This window comes from Aptenodytes patagonicus, chromosome 12 (assembly GCF_965638725.1).
Source record: "Aptenodytes patagonicus chromosome 12, bAptPat1.pri.cur, whole genome shotgun sequence".
In the NCBI taxonomy this organism is placed as follows: Eukaryota; Metazoa; Chordata; class Aves; order Sphenisciformes; family Spheniscidae; genus Aptenodytes; species Aptenodytes patagonicus.
This window is the reverse complement of record NC_134960.1, coordinates 9,467,784-9,487,801: the sequence shown is the minus strand read 5'-3', so window position 1 is coordinate 9,487,801 and position 20,018 is coordinate 9,467,784. Positions and strand designations below refer to the sequence as shown.

General features: G+C 40.4%; 1 protein-coding gene across 2 annotated transcripts in view; it reads left to right on the top strand.

Moving 5' to 3' along the window:
• The first annotated feature begins 9,786 nt into the window (after positions 1 to 9,786).
• The window catches only part of CLINT1 (clathrin interactor 1), a 53,390-nt gene continuing 43,158 nt past the window's right edge, over positions 9,787 to 20,018 (top strand). For both annotated transcript variants that reach the window (XM_076349678.1, XM_076349677.1), the window contains exon 1: positions 9,787 to 9,916. In XM_076349678.1, the coding sequence (XP_076205793.1) occupies positions 9,876 to 9,916 (41 nt within the window). In that variant the 5' untranslated portion in view covers positions 9,787 to 9,875. The remainder of the gene's footprint in view (positions 9,917 to 20,018) is intronic.

Genomic DNA, 20,018 nt, shown 5'->3' with positions numbered 1-20,018 from the left:
CTTTTATTGATGGGTGGAAGGGCAGATGTCTGTGTGCATGTCCACATATGTGTGTGTACACAGTGCTGGAACTGGAATTTCACATATCTGAGGGAAACTGCATTCTGAATTGTCATGAAAAACTGGATATTCAATTTATTCTAGTGAATGACATCTTCTAAAAAGCACCATGACAAATCCATGAAAACAGACAGACAGAGCAGAGAACTAGATGGCTGGTAAAAGAAGCAAAGGTTTCAAATTTGGCCATAGCAACTAAATGGACTTATGAAACACTTGCACCTAAAATCCATGTTCTTAAAAGCATCTGTTGCCAGCCACTGTTGCCTGTTTTTCGTAAACAACAGTTGCAGTGTTTCAGTTTCACAAAAATGGTTTTGTTACGAAACAAATATGTGTGCAGGTGCATCCTAAAACAAATGGCTTAGATGCCATTAGTGGGGCTGGCTTTCATCTATGAAGCAGAAAATAAAAATGACCCAAAATAGATCTTTCACTAAGAAGGATTTATTCATGATCATAACTGTGGCCATGCTGAAATCAAGAAGATGGCAAATAAAAAGTACACAGATTATGCAAAGGATAATGTAATCTCAAAAGAAGAGAAATGGCACCCAGTAAATATTGGTATGGAAAGATAAACTGAGCAGCAGCTGCACTCTAGACACTTCCTCACTCAAAATGGAAGACTGTCTTAATGACTTAGAGCTTGCAAGCTTCTCACTTAATGGAGTCTTGACTGGGACTCTCTGGGCTAAACCATTTAACACAATCCTTTTAGCATTAAATAGCTCCTACTGCCAGTATCATAAAAATATCTCCAAACACAAAAGCATCCTTCATATGTACTAAATACAAGCTGCAATTGAAAAAGCTATGATGTCGGATGTCTCCTCAGAAGGATTTGAGAAATTCTTTTGAATGGCTTGTGCAGGATGTGTTTGTGCTCCAGAACAGCTCAGAATGGCTCAGCACTTCTAACCAGCTAGTCAAGGAGCCAAGCAGGTTTGCAGGGAAGTACATGCCACTTATAGCAGGTACTCAGTGGCAAAGAGCTAAATAGTTTTTGAAAGATCTGATTACTGAACGGGTCCCTTTTATTGGCCATGTGCTTTCTCCATGGATGGATTCATTGGATGTGCAACAATAATTGAGTTTCATCCCATGGGTGAAGTCCATTTGGCAACTTAAGTGCAGCCACTTGTCAGGATGGATTTTTCCACAAATGTACATTTTTCAAGTTTGCATGTCTTTTGTCAATACCTCGGCTCTCCAAGGGACAGCATGTCAACTTCCTACACTCTTACATTTGACTGGTACTGAAAATCCGTCTGCTATGGTTCTCTGAAGTCTGTTTGATGGGGAAGGCTTTTTGACAACTCCTGCCTCTCCAGAGCTCTTACCTCTTTGTTTTTGTTGTGGGTTTTTTTTTTTTTTTTTCCTCTCTTCCCAATAACAGAACCTTTTATTCAGGCTAGCAGCATTTATACTCTCTTTTTCTGTTCCTGTCTTCCAAAGCAGCAAGCAGTTCCCAAACTGATGAACTCTAATGAACAAGCACCTCGAAGCTTAAGGGCTGCTAATATTTTCTCTCTCATCTCAGCCCTCAGCCTTCACTCAAAGGTAAGGATTAAGTTCATGACACAGGGGGAGACAGTAAATAAAAGCCATACCAATGGGAACAAGAGAGGAATTGAAACTATTGCAAATGAAGAAAGCAGTAGAACAACTGGTACAAAATTAACCAGGCCACTGCATTATGGTCTTGTGCAACATACTTGTTTTACTGAGTGGTACTGCGTGCAAGGCAAAATTTTAGATCTGTCTGGCAATTATTCCAGAAGGAAGAGACAGGCAGTTGGAAATGAGCATCACTTTGTTCCCAAAACTATTCTCAAGATCAGAGAAAGAGTAGATGGTAGCTCTTACTTTCTTGTCAGGATCTAAGAATTTAAGATCCCAGACACAGTAAATTCAATACTAAATGAACTGTCAAGAACCTCACAGAACAACTTTGGAACTGGAGATGATCAATCTGTTTAATTCACTGTCTTTTACCTGATGGTGACCAGTACCAAATAATCCTGAGAAAGAAGTTGTAGTAAATGACTGTGGATAAGGTTACTCAATGCTGCAAGAAAATGTCCACTTAAATCCCAGTGGATCAAATCTGGTTCTTGTAGACAGCACAAGAAATACCTGCTGTTATTTTATGGTATTTTTTTCCATCTGAAATTGCTCTCAACTTGACAATAAACCTCATCAGTTTTACCTTTGAGATTGATTTTGCTCTTTCAACTTTCCTTTTAATTCATTAAAACTTCAGTAGCTTTTATGGTGGTGATGGTGCTTGCAGTTTGCTTTTGTAAAATACTAGTAGTCAACAGCAGCTTTTAAAGCCTTATTTTTGTAAAAGAACATGAACCAAAACAACCACATTCCATGCAAGCAACTGAAATAATAGAAAAGAAGGATGAGGCAAGCATGGAAGTAAAAGTCACTAAAGCACCATTTCCTCCCCTAACAGAAGTTACTCAGTTGTGAACCCTTCATTACAGGACTTGCATTTGCACCGTTTTCCTGTTGATGCATATAAATTATTATGTGAACTGATTGATAGAGAGAAAAGAAACTCATTAAACAGCTTTTTTTTTTTTATTATTTGAATGTAGAAAAATCAGCAGCACTTTCTTCCATTCTTTTCCTTGGAACATGACCTAATTAAAAATTGTGGTGGGGAAAAAAAAAAAGCCACATTTTAAAGCATTGTCTTCCACTTTGAGATAGAAAGACAGTTTCTCTGACTAAAACTGGCTGGATGATTTCAGGCTGGAGAGTCCCAGCCTGCCAGTCTGTGAAAATGTCTCCATCTACATCGATGTGTTTCAATCCAAGTCCAGCTAAACATTCTGAAAAAGGAATTTGAAGACCATCTTGTGAAGTGTTGCTATGGCAGTTTTAATTTCCAGCCAAATAAAAATGAGACTAATTTCTGGCTGTTCAAACGCTGCTTTTGTATCTCCCTTTTTTTTCTTTGTTAGCTTGCATCCATGAAAATATGTATGTATGACCTTTAAGAGAAAAAGTTGCAGTCATTTCATTGACCATGTTTCACTGGCTTACCAAACAGCAGTTGTCCTGGACCATAGCTTGAAGATGATTTTGATTTGCCATTTCTTTCACCTGTTTAGCGGGCTATTTAGTAGTGTCAAGAGGGAAGCATGACTACAACTCTGTCCTCTCATTGTTCACAGCTGATGGAAAGCCATAGTAGGGCTTTATCTGATGGGACATGTAAGACATTTATGATACTAGTTAATAGATATGAGAGTAGCCAGACCAAAGAGAAACAAGGTCTTCAGTCAGCAATAAAGGGGATATGTTTTCCTATAGTTTTGTGCCTCGTGGTTGGATTCTCCTGTGTGTAAGAATGAACAAACTCCCTCAGAAGCAGGAACACTGGTAACAGTGCTCTCCAAGGGGATTCCTAGCTATTCAGTTGAACTCCTACTACAGCCTTTCTACTCCTACTACATGATTATAGGGGCATTCATATGGTATCTCTTTCCATACAGCTGTGCATTTTCACAAAACATAACTTCATATCCTTAAGCCTGCCACCCCTGTATCTAATTTGTTTGAAATTGGCCCAACAGTAATTGCAAGGGGACTGAGACACACAAGTACAGAGAGGGCAAGATCTCATAAGCTTTGTATCCTTAGGAAATCAGGCAAACAAGACCTTTCTGGCTTGGGATCTGGCACAAAGCTGAGTGACTTGGACTACAGTCAAACTGACAACATAACAAATGGAAACACTTACGGGCTGCAACCATACTCAAGAATTCTGACCTCACTAGTTGGGCATGTGCTTCTGGTTCAGCCCTGTTCTGCTACCAGTTTTCTAACTCTGGCCACTGTCACAGGAATTTTGGAACTTGAAACCCAGACTGCCAACCAAGACAAACCTGTCAGGGGCTGACTGTTACAAAAAGCAGACAGTGGCCTGTCCTTTTCTCCTCCTCCTGTATAGTTTAAATGCTAGAGAGAGATGGATTGTTGTCAGTAGACAAAAGAACTTACTGGAACAGCTGCATAATAGCAAATACCACAACAATGCAGGCTCTAGATTCTTAGACTATACTGCAGCTAAAACAAAAGACTGAGGAATCTGGAGATGAGTTTCTGTGAGAAGAATAAAGATTATGCATGATTCATCTGAGAGAAGAGAAGAGAATTCTACTCTGAGGATCAGTTCTCAAATACAAACTCCTAAATTTCCCTTGGAAAGTACCACAGCCACTTAAAGGAGGTGTCTAAGGGCATGACAGAGATAGCTGTGACATCAGGACATAATTCAGAGGGGTTTTCCCCATATTTTACACTTCTAACAGTGGGAACATTTAAAAAAATACAGCTCCAAAGCCTCCCCAAGAAAAGTGTCAGATAATGCCACATCATCAGCCTGAAGGAAAGCACAGAACATCTAATATCAGCATTAGTTGGCAATCCCCAAACCCCACATTTTCATCCTAATTTGGAGCCATGCACACACTGCCAATTGCTAATGTGGGAGAAAATAAGAAGCCAAAAAAACCCCAAGTAGCTCTGTAAAAAGTGGAACTAATGAAGACCGCTTCCCTGGGGACATTTGTCTCACAGTTGATCGGTTTGATAATTAAATGGTAATATTTTGGCAGCGGGAATTCACCCCTTTCTAGGCATCAGAGAATCCACAACAAAGAGCAACATTGTGAATGCCCTAGGCACAGGAAAAGCCAGAATTTACTGCTTATTGGACAATGGAGAACCCTGAGAAGAGAACCGTGACCGTAAATGCTTTCTATTAAGGGCTGAGCTCAGCTTGCACTACTTTTTCAGTAGTGCAGTAACAATAAGGTCTCTCCTATTCTGTCATTTATTTTCAGGAAACCTGTAAGAATTTTGCATAGATTTGTAATTCTCTCTGAGAACTAAGCACCTTTGCCTCATCTAAGTGAAATGGTTCAACTGTTTCAAAAGATTGTGAGGAGACAGAGTGAAATCCACAGTATGACCACAGTATGGAATCAACCTTCATTTCTTCAGGCTAGAAAATAAAGCAGCACTAGGGCTGAATGCAGACTGATGTTAACATTCAATACAGCCTCCCTGCCGAGACTTCCTGCAAAAAACTGCTAGTGTTATCTTGGCAGAAGCAGCTCTCTGAGTGGCAGAGTTGTCCTCCCAACTTCTGAGGTAAGTCACCACCTCTGCCTGGCACTCCCAGTCTTCCACAAGAGTAAAGTGGGCAGTTGTAGTCTGGGCTCTAAAGCTTAAAATAGGATCATTTTCACGTCTTAAAAAACTTTGAAGAAGTTTGCTACTTACATTCCTTTATAGTGAATCAGACAGGTCCTGGACATGCAAATGCTGTTAGTAAATGGGTGTAACACCTCAGTGTAGGGGGAAAGAGGGCAGTGTTAGGAGGGATAAAGTTGGAACAGCATACATCACTGCCAGAGTCTCCTTTTCACTCTCCCCACACTTTCCACGGGGGATATTCACTGCCAATATTCCCTGTTACTGCCTGCAGCCCAAGACTCTCTTCTGATACGAGTGTGATATGGGCTCAGGTGCTGAGTGGTGGAAGGTTTATAGGTAGTTTTACGACCACGGAAGCGACTGGAGGATTATGCCATTTTTACCAGAGGCAGAACCATTCTGTGGCAGAGCAGGAAGACAGTTTCTGAAACAGCCCACCTAGCAAACTTGTTTGTAACATGGTATGTTTGTGTGTATAGGATGTGTTACAGAAAGACAGATTTGGATTTGGAGAAGCTGCAATTGTTCAGAAAAGCCTGGGACACTAACCAGCCTACAAACAGAGAACATTATTTCAATGTTACTTCTGCCCTATTGACTAATTCTTAGAACAAACAGACTTTACGAAATTCAGACTTCAGCTGTGTAAGTGGGTAAAAAGTGGAGTTTTATGAAATCATGAAAACAAATACTGCTTTAAATGAAAAGTTTGTCTCAGTCTGCGCCACTGCCTCCCTGCCCTGCCGCAATGTGATTTTCCTTGACATTCCTCTTTTTTCCCCTACATTTTAATTGTAAATTATTCACTGACTTGGACATCTCTCTACTGTGCATTAATATGGTTGATATTAACAACAATATTGCTCTCCAGGCATTTGGAATGTGCAAGACTTTTTGTGCACCAAATGGCCCATATTAACTTCTGGAATAGCCAGGTGCAAACTCCATTGCAGTGTTCAAATTAGTTCAATTTCTCTAACTGCTTCTCCTGTAATTGATGGCTCAAATTATAATAAAGTACAGTTCCTCTACATGATATATGTTACAACTACTACCTGTTATGCTGAATATTGCATTGCTTTGAAACTGCATTACCCTCTACCTACACCGATCAGATCTTTCTTTTAAAGGAACTATTTATGAACCAGAAAGTGTCTTCACATCATTCAGAAATTATACATATGCTCATGCACTTCATCAGTAGCTGACAGAATGGGGATGGCAAAATTACTGTCAGTCATGTAGCATTCAATCTCACATAAAGACCTGCTTTTTACTATACCTTAAAATTGACAATAAATGCCAGTCATCTCTCCTTGCCCCATTACTGCATCCAGACATAGCTAGTAATGCTTAAAAGATACGCGTCTTCATCTTAACTGCTTTTAAATTTCTCTTCATTCTCTCTTTCTTCTGCATATAACTGCATATATTGTTACTCTCCTATGCCTGCATCTAAAATACTCTCTCTTTACTATTCTCTTTTTCTGAAGTGTATGATTACAGTGGGTTGTGATTTTTTTCACATGGAAACAAAGATTTGTAAATAACAAACAGTCAAATCAACCAAATCCTGATGGCTTATTGACCCCTAACTGTTTCAGTCCAAATGTCATCCTTGGTGGGAAAATATGGAGGAATGGGTGGATTTGACTTTGGGGGTATGTGCACCTTCAGGTGTGGCTAGAGTCTGGACCCTGGAAACTGCCTCTTGCAGCCCATCATGAGTTCGCAGGTCTGTTCCGGCACTCAGAACTCTGGGAGCTGCTTGCAGCTGCTCAAGGAAACCAGCGCTAACAAGAACATCAATTTCATTGCACCACAGCAGAATCTGGGGAACTTGCAGTCAATCAGAAATGTATTTAGAAGTTTGATTTTGATCCAATATGGACTGAAGCCAAATTTAAAAATAACAATGTTTCTAGCAAATCAGAAAAGTTGTGTTTCTGCAAACTCCAATTATAATACTTTATTTCTTCTTTAAACAGAGATTATAAACTTCTCCTATTCTTGAAGACCAATGTCCTCGGTTTATTCACAGAAGAAAATGAAGGGCAGATATCAAAGAGCAAGAGTCCTCACCCAGCTTGCTTTGCCAGGTGTTACAATATGAAATTAAGGATCTCCCTCCTCCCAATCCATGACAGAAAGGCACATGGTAATGTGCCCCACATTTGTGGGGACAGCAAAACTGGTGCTGAGTTCAGTTAAACACCAACCACAAACAGTCACCATAGATGTTGTGCTGCAGATTAAAGTATCATCTCAGTGTTCAGTAGCATTCAAAAAGGCAAACTGTGTTAAGAACTCTTATGAAGGGAACTGAGAAAAAAAACCCATAAAACATCACTAGGCTGTTCAGTGTCTTCACTACTGCATGCAGTGCTGGTTCTTCCCCTTCAGTTTCAAAATGATACAGTAGAATTGAAAAGGTATGGCACAATTTCTGAACAAGGAGAAACTAAGCGTACTGCAAGTCTTGGGCACAGTGAAGAAAACAGTGCAGTTAGAAATCTAGAGGTTTCTAAATTCGCAACTGACAAGGAAAGGAGCAATAGGGAATCGTTATATACTAATTCTCATAATACTTGAACTAGTAATACTATTAAGCAGACAATTTAAAACATACAAAAGGAACTATTTTTTCGCACAACAGTTGTAACACAGAATTCATTGCCACAAGGTGTTGTGTAAGCTAATCTAAAAGGATTCAAAAAGCAATCAGTTAAATTCATAAAACAAAAGTCCATCCAGTGCTCCTAAACAGAAAGCTTTAGCACCAATACTCCAGAACCAAGTCCCTAAGGCACAGAAAACTGAAAATGGGAAAGATGTACCTGAGGATTGATCCATCCACATTCACCAGTTCTTACATTCTTTACATGAACATCTAATACTACTGTTAGTGAGAGGATTCTGGATGATCCGTTCAGGATATTCTTATATTCAAATAGATTTCACTGAGATGTTCAGGAGACAGAAGCCATGAAAGTACCTATGTAAAAAGATATAATGGGATGTCAGAAAATGGGCAGGTGATCAGCTGTTTAGTTTTCCTGAATAGTTCAAGGAACCACCAACTTTTAAAAGAGGTGACTGTTATTTGATCAGTAAGTGCAGTTGCAACTGGTCTTCCTCATGCCTTTTTTTGCTTGCTCTGACTAAACAATTAAAAGGCAAAAAGTTTACAGATATATGTTGCCTTTGGGTAAAAGTTTGCAGACGTGTATTGTCTTTAGGCAAAATATGTTCATTTATGACACAAGCACAACAAGAAATATACATCAAGAATATATTATTGACTAACTAATACCTAGGCACTCTGTTCATGTCCTGTGACTTGCAAAGAAATAGACAACAGACTTCCACTTCTCTTGAGAAGAAAATCCCCCCATCACGACTGGTCATTCAAAACTCACATTGAAAACAAGTTGATAGAGAACAAAAGTAAATGTATGTAATGAAACTGTCTGACAATCCTGATTATAACATCACTTCACTGACTTCACTGTTTTCATTATATGCAGGGAGCTGTGATTCCTGTTCAATACTCTGCATAGGCAATATTTGAAGATGGTCTTGCAATGCTTGTTGACAAGTATGTTAAAACAGTTAATATTCTCCTGAGGCAGCTTTAATGTATGTGATTGTTCCTTGGCTTTTTGTCAATTGACTTGGCCTTTCTTGAGAAGTGGAGACAAGGTTCCTGCATGTGCTGTGCCCCGATGGACTGTGCTACCTTAGTGCACATGCTGCACCCTTTCATCCGCATTCCTGTGTCGCATTTCTTGCAGAAATCCCAGTCTTGGCCTGCAGAAGGAATCCAGAAAGTCCACCCAAAACACAGTTCGTACACCACTATCAGCAAGACAGAATGCTGCTCTTAAATGAGTTCCTCGCAATAAAAGCAGGCTATAAAACCATATTCTAGTCAGACATGAGTTTTACACCTGTGTTTTGTGCTTTAACTAGCTATTTGCATAGACCTTTCTCCCTCCTGTGCCTCGCCTGGGTCAAGAAGTTCACCACAGGCTAGATGCTGCGGCGGTGTGAGGGCAGGTCAGAGCCGGGCTGTACCTGCACCCCAAAGACAAGGAGGGCACAAAGCCTCGGTTCTACCGCTGTCCGACAGTGTCTGCGAAGCCCTCACGACGCGGCCGGGCGAGGAGAAGCCCGGTCCGCCGCCCGCCCTGCCCCTCAGGGAAAGCCAAAGCACTACAACTCCCAGCAGGCCTTGCGCCCAAAGGCCCCGCTCTTCACCGGAGACTAAAATTCCCAGCAGGCTCCGCGTCCGGCCGGCGCTCGGCTCCCAGCAGGCTTTGCGGTGTGGCCCGGCCGCCCCGCCCCACCCCTCCGGCGGGAAGACTACATCTCCCAGCAGGCCGCGCGGCCGCGAGACCCTCCATTTCCGGGAGCGGCGCTGCGTCCCTCGCTTGGCAGAGGCGGCGGTGAGCCGGAGCGGGCCTGGCTCGGCGGCGCGGCGGCGGCTGCCCGGAGCGCGGCGAGCGGGGCCTCCTGGGGCCGGCGGCGGAGGGCAGCGAGGCCAGGGAGGTCTCCAGGCGGTCGGCGCCATGCTCAATATGTGGAAAGTGCGGGAGCTGGTGGACAAGGCGTGAGTACGGCGGGGCGCGGGCGGGCGGGCGGGGCGGGGGGCCGGGGGCGGCTCGGTCGTGGCCCCTCAGCCCGGCCCGTGCTCCCCCCGCTCCCCTCACAACATGGCCGCTGCCCCTCCCCCTGCCGAGGTGGCTGCCTCGCACCCACTCCGTGCCCAGCTGACCCCCTTCCCCGCTCCCCCTCCCTGCCTCCGTCCTTGCTCCCCGAGTGACTGCGCGCTGTGGCCCCCTGCCCGTCCTCCCGGCGCGGCTTTGGCCCCTCCAACAGGCAGGGGCTGCTTTCCAGGTAGTCTGTGGCCTTTCCATTATGGCTGGCTGCTTTCCCGCCCCTCTTGGGCTCATCTGGGCCCTTCCAGGTCTTGACGAGCTGCGCTTCTTTGCGTAACCCCTTCTCTGCCAGGGTCCCGGGAGGTGTGTGCCCATTTTGGTACCTGAGCCCTTAAAAATCTGTCTCTGTTGGATTGGCTCCTGCCATGGCCCCTAGGCCCCTTAGGAAGAAACAGACAAGTCAGGAGGGGAGTAAAGAACCACCTGTACAGCAGTAATTTTCGGAGTGCTTCCAAAGTCACCGCATGCTCTCTAAGTGTTCTCCTCCTCCCTAAGGACAGGTCCCTGCTGCGATTGCCATTGACTCCCCACCTCTGGGCCTTTCAGAGGTGGAGCATGGTAGAAGAGTGAAATGCTCTATCCCACCCCTTAAAAATGTAAATAGGTCAGATATTTGCAAGTTTATTTCCTTGACTAGAACCTCCCCCCCACTGCAAACTTGGCTGCGGTCTTGGTTATCGTGATCACCGTGTTGCAGCTTGAGAATGTGACGTTATTGTAACATTTCTCAGCCACTCCTTTATTTTTGGCATGAGAAAAAAAATGATATGATGGAGAACTTAACAAGGATTATGTTTTGCCTGCTTAAATAGTAAATCTTTAGGGGCAAACATGGAGCACTTTTCCATGAATTATGGACTACTTAGAGGAATAACTGGCTGAAGGTCGTAGATTAGTATATACCAAATGAGATTATGTGAACTAATGAGTTGTGTCTAACCTTAGAAGTCAAAGGGTGAGTTTTTCAAAACTGAGGTTCCATTTTGAACATTTTTTACTTTTGTTTCTCCAAACAGTTCTTAAACTGGCCTGCTTTATATATAGACTTAAAGACAGCAAACTGAAGATGGCAGCTTATTCATGATAATCAAGTGTTTTGCTTATGGTGCTGTATACCAGACTGAGACTTTTCTAGGCCAAGAAAAAGATGACACTTAAAAACCACTGTGAATAAGATTTCTCCTGAGGAGGTTGTTTACTTTTTACAGCTCCTTGCATGCAAAGTCAGCCTTTGCTAAAGTAGTTTTAATAATGTGACAAATGACGTATATAGTAGGACAACCCAAATAGGCCTGTCTTGAGTTCCAGGACCTAAAAGGACGCTTTCAAGGAAATCAAGTTTTTCTAAGTTTTCCTTATGTACTTTTATTTGTGTAGGATTGATGATCACTATAGCATTATAACACTGTCACTCTTTTTAAAATGTTTACTTTTAAGGATATTTTGTAAGTTATTAAGCCAAACAGTACATCAAAATCTGGTTCGGAAAAGACATTTGATTTCCAAACCAGGTGCAAGAAGTGGACATTTCAAATAATCAAAAATGTTTTTTGAATAAACTTCAGTTTGTGGGAATAATATTATCCAAATAAAGTAGATTGTGTATTTAAAAAAAAAATGGGGTGTCGGGGGGGAAGTGGAGCCTGCAGAGTAAATAGTATTTAGAGACATCAAAATCAATAGTCCCATTGTGTGTGCTGCAGATTTGTCATAACTTCTTCTGTCTTAATGCCATGACTTACAAAATTCTCTGCAGAAGAGGCTAAGCGATATTATCTGCCTCATAAATAACCACTGATGCTGTGGCAGGAACATACTGAACTTTAACAAGAAAGCCTCTTTCTTTCCTTAAAGGAATATGATTATACGGGGATTTTGAATATGTGCAAATAGCTTGAAATTTTGCTCGTTCAAACTTTGATAGTTTTGTAGTGGTTGTTAGCTCTATGTCTTGTTTCTATATTCAGCTGATACTTATAACCTTAGAATTTCAACTTGTCTGTTTTTTTATCCTTATTTGGGCTTCAGGTGGCTGAGAGCTTGGTTAGGTCAGAGATATTTCAAGGTGGAGGACTTGTATTAAACAAGATTTTTCAGATGTGTGAAAGTTCAGTAAGCGATGATACATAGTTAAGCTACTATTAATTATTTTTTTCAATGTCTGCAGGCTACTTTAACAACAAAAAACCTAAGTAAAAAGTAACCTATAAAATTCTTCAAAGTTTTAGAACCAAAAAATAAGTTAGCAACTGCAAAATACGCAGTAAAAATTCAAGTGTGTATTTAGCATTATTGAAGTATTTGGTATTTGTTTTCTTCAGTGTGATAGAAATTGAGCAATCAAGTTAATTTGGTCAATTTTGCTTTGTAGTTCTCTTCACACTAGAATCACCTCTATTATTTGTATGGTAGCATTTTCTAGAAACTCAAAAGTATGGATCTACATCCTTTTGTGCATAAGACAGTTATTTTTGATACTGAATGGGGGTGAACTATTATATATGAAATTTAGGAAGACTATGTGATAGAGTGTTAGATTTAGACTATTCTAAGATGTGCAAGATACTTTGTTATGTGTCTTGTTCTCCCTTTTGTTAACCTCATTGTTCTTAGTTGCTAATATAACTCCCCCCCTTAAATTTTAAGTGCTTTGATCAATTATAATTGAACAGTAATACCTTGTTTCTAACTGGGCTTTGTGAATAAGTTTGGGGCTTAAACCAAATAACTAATAAAGCCTGTCTGTGCCTAGTAAAATTTGCTTGTCCTAAGCTTTATTCTTGCAGTTTCTAAATAAATGTCAAACTTCTTTCACCCTCCAGTTTCTTCCCAGATACTGCAATGTGTGTGAGTTCTTCAAATGTGTGGAATTATATTGAGTTTCTGGTTAGCTTGTAGTTTAGAAGGTGTAGGTCTAAATTTTCTTACTTCTTCTGGAATAAATTCTATTTCACATTATTTTATGATGTGAATAAATTAACTTCAGAAGGCAGCTTTAACTTTTTTTAGATGTTCACTTGTATGGGTTCTTTTTCCCCAGTAGGTCAAAACTGAATTGGAAAGTAAACTGTATAAATGCCCTCTGTGCTCAACTTGTTTGCTCTATAACAGTAAACTCAGTTTAAATGGCAGAGGCTTCTGATGGCTCAAGTCCAGGGTGGGACTTGATGCAAAGTTAGTGAGTCAGCTGGCAGTTGAGTCACTCCTGAAGTAATGTAGTAGACTTGGTTCTGTTTTGTCATAGACTTAGGTTAGGTCTGCGGTAGAAATACGTAGCCTAAGCATTATATGCAAGAGGCAGCCGATTTTTCTGACCTAACGAGCTGCATACCAACATCTTAACGTGACAGAGTGTAGAGGCACACATCACATACTTTAGATAGTTGGTGGGAGCGTGAGCTCTAAGAACATTTGGCAGGTGGGAAGTGTGCTGGTCACCAGCTATCCCACTGCTCTGCTGCATGATGGCTTTTGCAGCGTTGTCTCTGGATGACCTGGTGACAGTAGTCCCAGATGTTCTGTGGCTCCCATAGCAGGGGTTCACGTTACCCTGTGCCTGCTCCGAAACAGCCCTGTAGTTGTGATGAAACTTGAGGGTAAGCATTGCATTTGAGCTGCTTGTGAGCTGCATGAGACTAAGGATCTGCAGGCTGGCCAGTACTGTGTAGAAGCAGCTTATATGAGAAATGTCATATTTTTTTTTAGTATAGGTGCATCTGTACTTTGATAATCAAACCATCAAAGGCTCCAACCAAGTATCTCCCTGGGTTTTCTGTGTGAAAACAGAACTGGCAAAAGGCATTGTAGTCCCTGAGATATATCTGGAGTTCTGGAGTTCTGGCTATGGAAATCTAGAGTATTATGCAACTTGGTAACTTCCTTTTTTAATCTTATTAGACAAGTGTATGTTGTGCTTTGTGTTCCCTGTGAAATTTCTAGGGGAGTTCTACAAATAAAACACCATGGCTTTTTCAAAAGAAAACAAGGACTATTAAGAAACCCCATTAAAACAATTTTCAGCTTGGCAGAAGCAGGAAGGTATTAGCTTGGCCTTGTGGCCAAGTTCAAAAGCCAGGCCATCACATGGGTCTCTAGTTTTGTTGAATTCCCTTTTCTTGAAGCAGAATCTGCTGATTCTTATTTTCCTGAAATGTTACTGTATGTTGTTAACCTAGCACAAGGTTCTTCTGCTTAAAGCAGAAGACAGCATTTGTGCATATATACTTAGCAAGGCTAGTTGGACTCCTCACGGCAATAATTCCTCTCTTAATACAAGATGTCATTGTAACTTAATGGTTTTTGCTAACTAATTTCTGTCATGGACATGTAGGACATGCAATAAGCAGGATGGAAGACCTTTGGACCCATTGAGATTAGATTGCTGCCTGTGTCACAATGTGATGGAGACTTTGCAGCCACTTTCTTTAAAATTTCATTACCATTCTTAGCTTTTGTGATCTTCTACATGCATGACCAGAATGTGAGAGAGCTCATTTTAAGTACCTTCCACACATCAAAGGGTAAGAAACAGTCTAATTAAAAATTTGGTGAAGGTAACGGATCTGTATGTAGTAAGGACGGTATAATCCAGATGTTCATTTGAATTAGTTAAGGTGGGCGAGATGGTTGTCACTGAGTCTTTGAACTTCTTGGATATATACTTAAAAAGAAGAGGAGAGAGCCTGTGAATTTCTTGCCAGTATTAGGAATATGACAGCCGCCATCCTCCTTTCCAGTTCAGTTGTTTGTCCACCTAACCGAGTCCTAACTGCTTTGCTAGCACTGCTCTTAGCCACACCTTTCTAGTGACCCAGCAGGAATGTATTTGCACTTGCTCATGTTATAGATTGGGAGTTGAAGTGTTAGAGCTATGTTTTCATATGTTTTGCAACCTGGAGGAATTGCCCAAGTATGTAGTATTTTAAGCTGTTTTTAAATGGAGGGCAAATTGTCTTGTTTAGAACTGATTGTAATGCTCGTATGGATACTAAATGCTAGCAGCATTTATAACACTTGAGAATTTATTTGTAGAGTTAGGCAATAGGGTCCCCTATTCGTTCTGATGTTACATCTATGCAAGGAGGAAGGATTTTTAGTGTTAGTGGAAAAGGAAGGATTAAAGGAGCTGCTGTTATTAGCTCCAATACAACTAGGTAGGGGAGAAGTTCTTTTAATTAATAAACAGCGTGTTTTCTTTAGTACTTCTAATTATACAAGCTGTAAAGAGAAGGGTAAATTATTGGTAAAGTAGAGTGAATTACTGCTTCGATTGTCATTGCAATTCCTAGCTGTTGTAGCCTAAAGCATGGCATGTAAATTAGACCTTGCACTTCAGCTGAGGAGTAGAGGTTTCTGGACTACCCCCACTTCACAGATGAGGAAAACTAAAAAGATAATTCTGTCAAGTAAACCAAGTCACGGTGAGTTGATAACAGTTAAAACTCTGGATTTGCTGACTTCCAGTCTCATGTTATTGTCTGCTAGCTCATACTAGGTCTGCATTATACTTATTAATATGGTAAATGCATACCTGTAATTTACTCTACAATTACATGGCTTACAATTAACTTTCAGTTGCTTATTGCCTGTAGTATGCTCACGTTTGACCAACATATAAGCAGGATCCTACGTGTACTCAGTTGGGGGTTTTAAATCCTCTTGCCTAACTATCTTTTTTCAACGTGCTTGTAATTGTTCTTGCTTACAGGCAGTTTTCTTATGGTTCATAGATTTGTCCACCCAGACTATTGAGCTATTGTGTAATGAAGTGCTGTTTGCTGGTTTAGTAATAACAAGTATTATGGTAAATGATCCATCATGTGATACATCCAGCAAAAGGGTAAATAACTGTCTAACGCTAGTCCATTGGTATCTGACCTTCCCATAAACTCCCTTGCTCCAGTTCCAGGATCATTTAATTTTCTTTATATTTAAGATTTATTTTGGTTTGCATAAGCAGGATCTTCAGAGCAGTGAACACTTCCATCGTTTTATGTAAGGGACAGTTAACCCTCACTGCATGAGTTATCCTCCTATTGCTGCTTAAGAGATGTCCTGCTGATAACTGCTTTAAGAACAGCATTTTGTATCATTATTACAAGCAAGGTGATGATTATTATCTCTAGCCCTATAAGGACTTGTCCTCTGCCTGGTTACCGGAGAGTGAGAGAGAGAAGAAATAGTCTTGGGAATGTAAAGGAAGACTGTATTTGAATGTATCATTTGGCTCTGCAACAGTGTGTGGCTGTGTCTGCCAAGCACTTGTCACAGCACTTATTTCTTAGGGTCTTCCTCCTTCCTTTAAAAACTTCCAAAAAGTTGCTCTTTTTAATAAGGAATAAAAATGGTCTTTGGGCCATATAATTTAGTATTGGTAGTAAGCATCTTTGAAAGTATTATGCTCTGTTATCTCATGTACATAGATATGTCATTCTTCTGTTTGAATATTTAATTAGTGGAGTAATCAAAAGTAGGCAAATATCACAAGCTGAAGTATATATTAAGAGTTAGCATAAGGTAGTTGTGACCAAACACACAAGTTTCATCAACACACGCCTTCAACTAGTGCTCTTTCAAATGTATTATTGCCATTTTACACCCTATGGAAGCTAACAAGAGTTTGTATTACATTGCATAAAGCTAGCTAAGGTGTTGGCCTTATGTATTTTCAGGGCATCTAAATGATGTGTGTATGTGTGACAACTTCTGCGTCCTTGAAGTATTTTTAAAACATAGCTTTGCATTGCCAGAAGTAAGACTAGGCTTCTGCTTGGGAAGTAAATGAAGCTGGTCAAAGATAAGAGCCTTACCTACATCACTGTGTGCAACTGTGGTCAAAAGGATCAAGGTGCTTAACTGAGTTCTGTGCTAATTCCTCTTGGTTGTGTTGCCAGCTAGTGTATTATAAAATATTAGCTATTTTGATAATAGCTAATTTAGCTATTATGAAATAATTGCATAATTATTTCATATACAAGGTATAATTACTTCCAAAGCGTTGTGCAAATGTGGAACACACTACTGCTTTCTCTCCTCAGGCTTGCCTATTTCAAGGTGCAACTCTAAACATTGCAGTGGTCCTAAAATGCAATCTTGAAATTCTAATCTGATTCTTGTGTTTCATATGTGCCTCCATTCATTTCAAGTTTTAAATTAATTTCTGTATCTATGTGAAAATGATAAGCTTTTGTAAAAACAGAAAGATGAGATGTTGGAGAATGAGCGAAGCATTGTCTCATAGCATGGTAGGTTTAGAACACAAAAATGTGTTGATCTTAAGAGTCGTATGCTTCATTTTGGAACTTTTGGAATTTCTCTCATTGGTTTATTCTGAAGTTTGGGATACAGCTTGTCTAGAAGTCATAATACAGGAAGTCCCATTTGAAGCTGGGAAACTCCTCTCCAACATGCAGAACGTGACCTGTTGCTTCAAGTATGTTTCAAATGCTTTGCTTGTGTGTGCTTGATGTGAAACTCCGACTTCCAAATTACCACTGTGTGTTCTGAACTAATATTAAGACAGTATTTCAAAAGGGGGGGGAAAATTGAGACTCCTTGGTTTTGGAAAAAGTAGGACAGCTACTCCTTTTAATTGCTTTTTTACTAAACCAAAGATGTAAAATAGCATAAATTTCTGTTTAAAGTTGGCTGTTTTACAGACTTTGTTTAAATGGTTATCTCAGGTTTTTTTATTTATAAGGCAGAACCAATATAGGGCAAGAAAATGAAAAACTAAATTAGTAGCAAATGTACCAAGTGGATAAAAGTATTCCGTTTTATGACTGGTCTTTTTTCAGCTCCTTATAGTGTGCTGGATCTTATTGACGTAGGTCAAATATGGGCCCAGTTATAGACAAAATTGACAGCTGCTGTCATTTTTGTCTGGAGCATGAGCTTTATTTACCTGTTCCATTTGGAATAAACAGCTGTAGTATATCTAAAACTTTCTTTTAAGGATGCTCGGTAGTCTCTTTAGAAGGAGCAATTGTGTAGGAGAGCATAACTCTTTCATGACAAAACAGTCCCTGAAACAGTCTCTGAAAAATAAGATCTGATTCTAACTGGGGTGCACTTTATTTTTTAAGGTTCAAGTGTCTGTTAAGATAAGGTCATGTGAAATTGTTACAAGTTGGTAGTTTACTTCTTTCCAGAAAGCTGTGTAGGCTGTGGTTCTCTGAGTATTTTTTTTCAATACAGTGTTAGAAAAAGTATTCATTACTTATTTATTCCTGTGTTGTGTGCTGTGTAAGTATGGTAGTTTGGGTTGCTGTGCAGTGAACTGGATAGAGGAACAGATCCAATTGGAAGCTTTCTCTGTTCCTTTGTCTCTCTCCCAAAAGGACTTTGTAGGTTATTTGGGTTTGCAGGTTAGTTCGCTAGACTCGTTTGCCATACAACTGCACAAGTGTTTGTGTCGCACATCTGAGGAAGCAGTGTTGAGGTAGGAGGGGAGGGAAGGGGAGAGGAGAGACGGCTAAAGCTAGTGTAAGTGGAGGACACAGGAACACATGGCTGAGCCTCCCCTTGTAGTTGCCCTGAAGTCTTAAATGCCATCAGCGCTATCACAAATATGAAAACATAGCCTAAGTCATGAAATCTTAGGTTGTAGTTTCACAGTCGGTGTAAGTGTAGGCTGACAGTAAAAGAGGTTTCACAGCCTTCTGTCTGCCACAGACTGCACGCTTCTCCTCTCCCCCTTTTGCTGGCACTAGCGTACTTTCTGCTTGATGAGAGAATCTCTCTCTGACTAACCAGTTGTTTTTGCCAATTTAAGTCTCCACTGGATCAGTTCCCTGGTATAGTTAACTCCATGGTCACACAAATATTTGTACTGGCATAAAGAAAGGAATGGTATGTGGGTAAGAATAAGTGGCTGGGGGCAAAGGAGGGCAAGGTACAGGTTTAGTGCTTGAAGTACACCCTTAGCATGTGGTTTCACAAGCAGGTTGAGGAGCTCTAAGATTATTCTTCCACTAAAAGAGAATGTCTCACTTTTATACCCGGCCATTCACTGTCTTTGCCTTCCTTATGCTGCTGCTGTGTAGTTCAGTATTTGCTTGTGCTATCTTGCTGATATAGCTAAAAAAAAAAAACCCAAGCTTTTAGGGTTCATAACTGATTTGGCAGCATGCTGCATAAGCAGCTGCTTATGGCACCACAAGCGCTTGTGTTGATAGGTGAAAGGACAAGAAGATAGGCTGGGACCCTTTTCCAATGATGATACATTTTTACCTAACTATTTATTATTTGAAACTGCGCTGTTAGTGGTTTGTGAGTTGCAAAACTGCTCTAAAAGATCACAAATTTAAGTTCTAAGTTTAAATTTCTTAAAGTCACTCTTCTGTTTTGCATATCGCTACTTTCAAGCTCCTGAGCTAACCTTTCTACGTTTGTATCACTGTTGTGTTGGGGGATATGCATCAATATTTCTGGTTCCACTGTCAGGTCCCAAATTTGGGAGAAAGGATATAGATTGAAATAGATAGTTGTGTGTCTTGTATGGTGCTACTTTGAATGATTCAGGCTGGAAGTGATCTCAGGATCAAACTGATCTTCATATGAGAGATGCTTTTAATTCAATTTAAAAGTGCAGCTAATTGTATTAGAAATACTGGTGGTATATATTTCAGTCATTATAGAGTGGTGAGAGTGGTAGTCTCTGTAAACTGTTATTTTAAATAAATTAAATCTTTTTGGATGTGTTTGGTTTGACACTAAAAATGAAACTAATGTGACAAAATCAGTATTGTTAGTGTGTATTTGTGTGTTTTACGGAAACTACCTCAAAGCTATTGTACTCTTCCCTCCCCTCATCCAAATAGTGTGTCCTATCCTAACCAGTTAAATATTGACTGCATGCTTAATAGATATTAACTGGTTCATTTGGGATACAATTAGAAATATTAGTGTATATTCAACTTGTTTAATGAGACTGACCTGCGTTTTTTTAATCTGTTGTAGTAATAATGAGACCTATTGGGAGTTAGGGAGTAT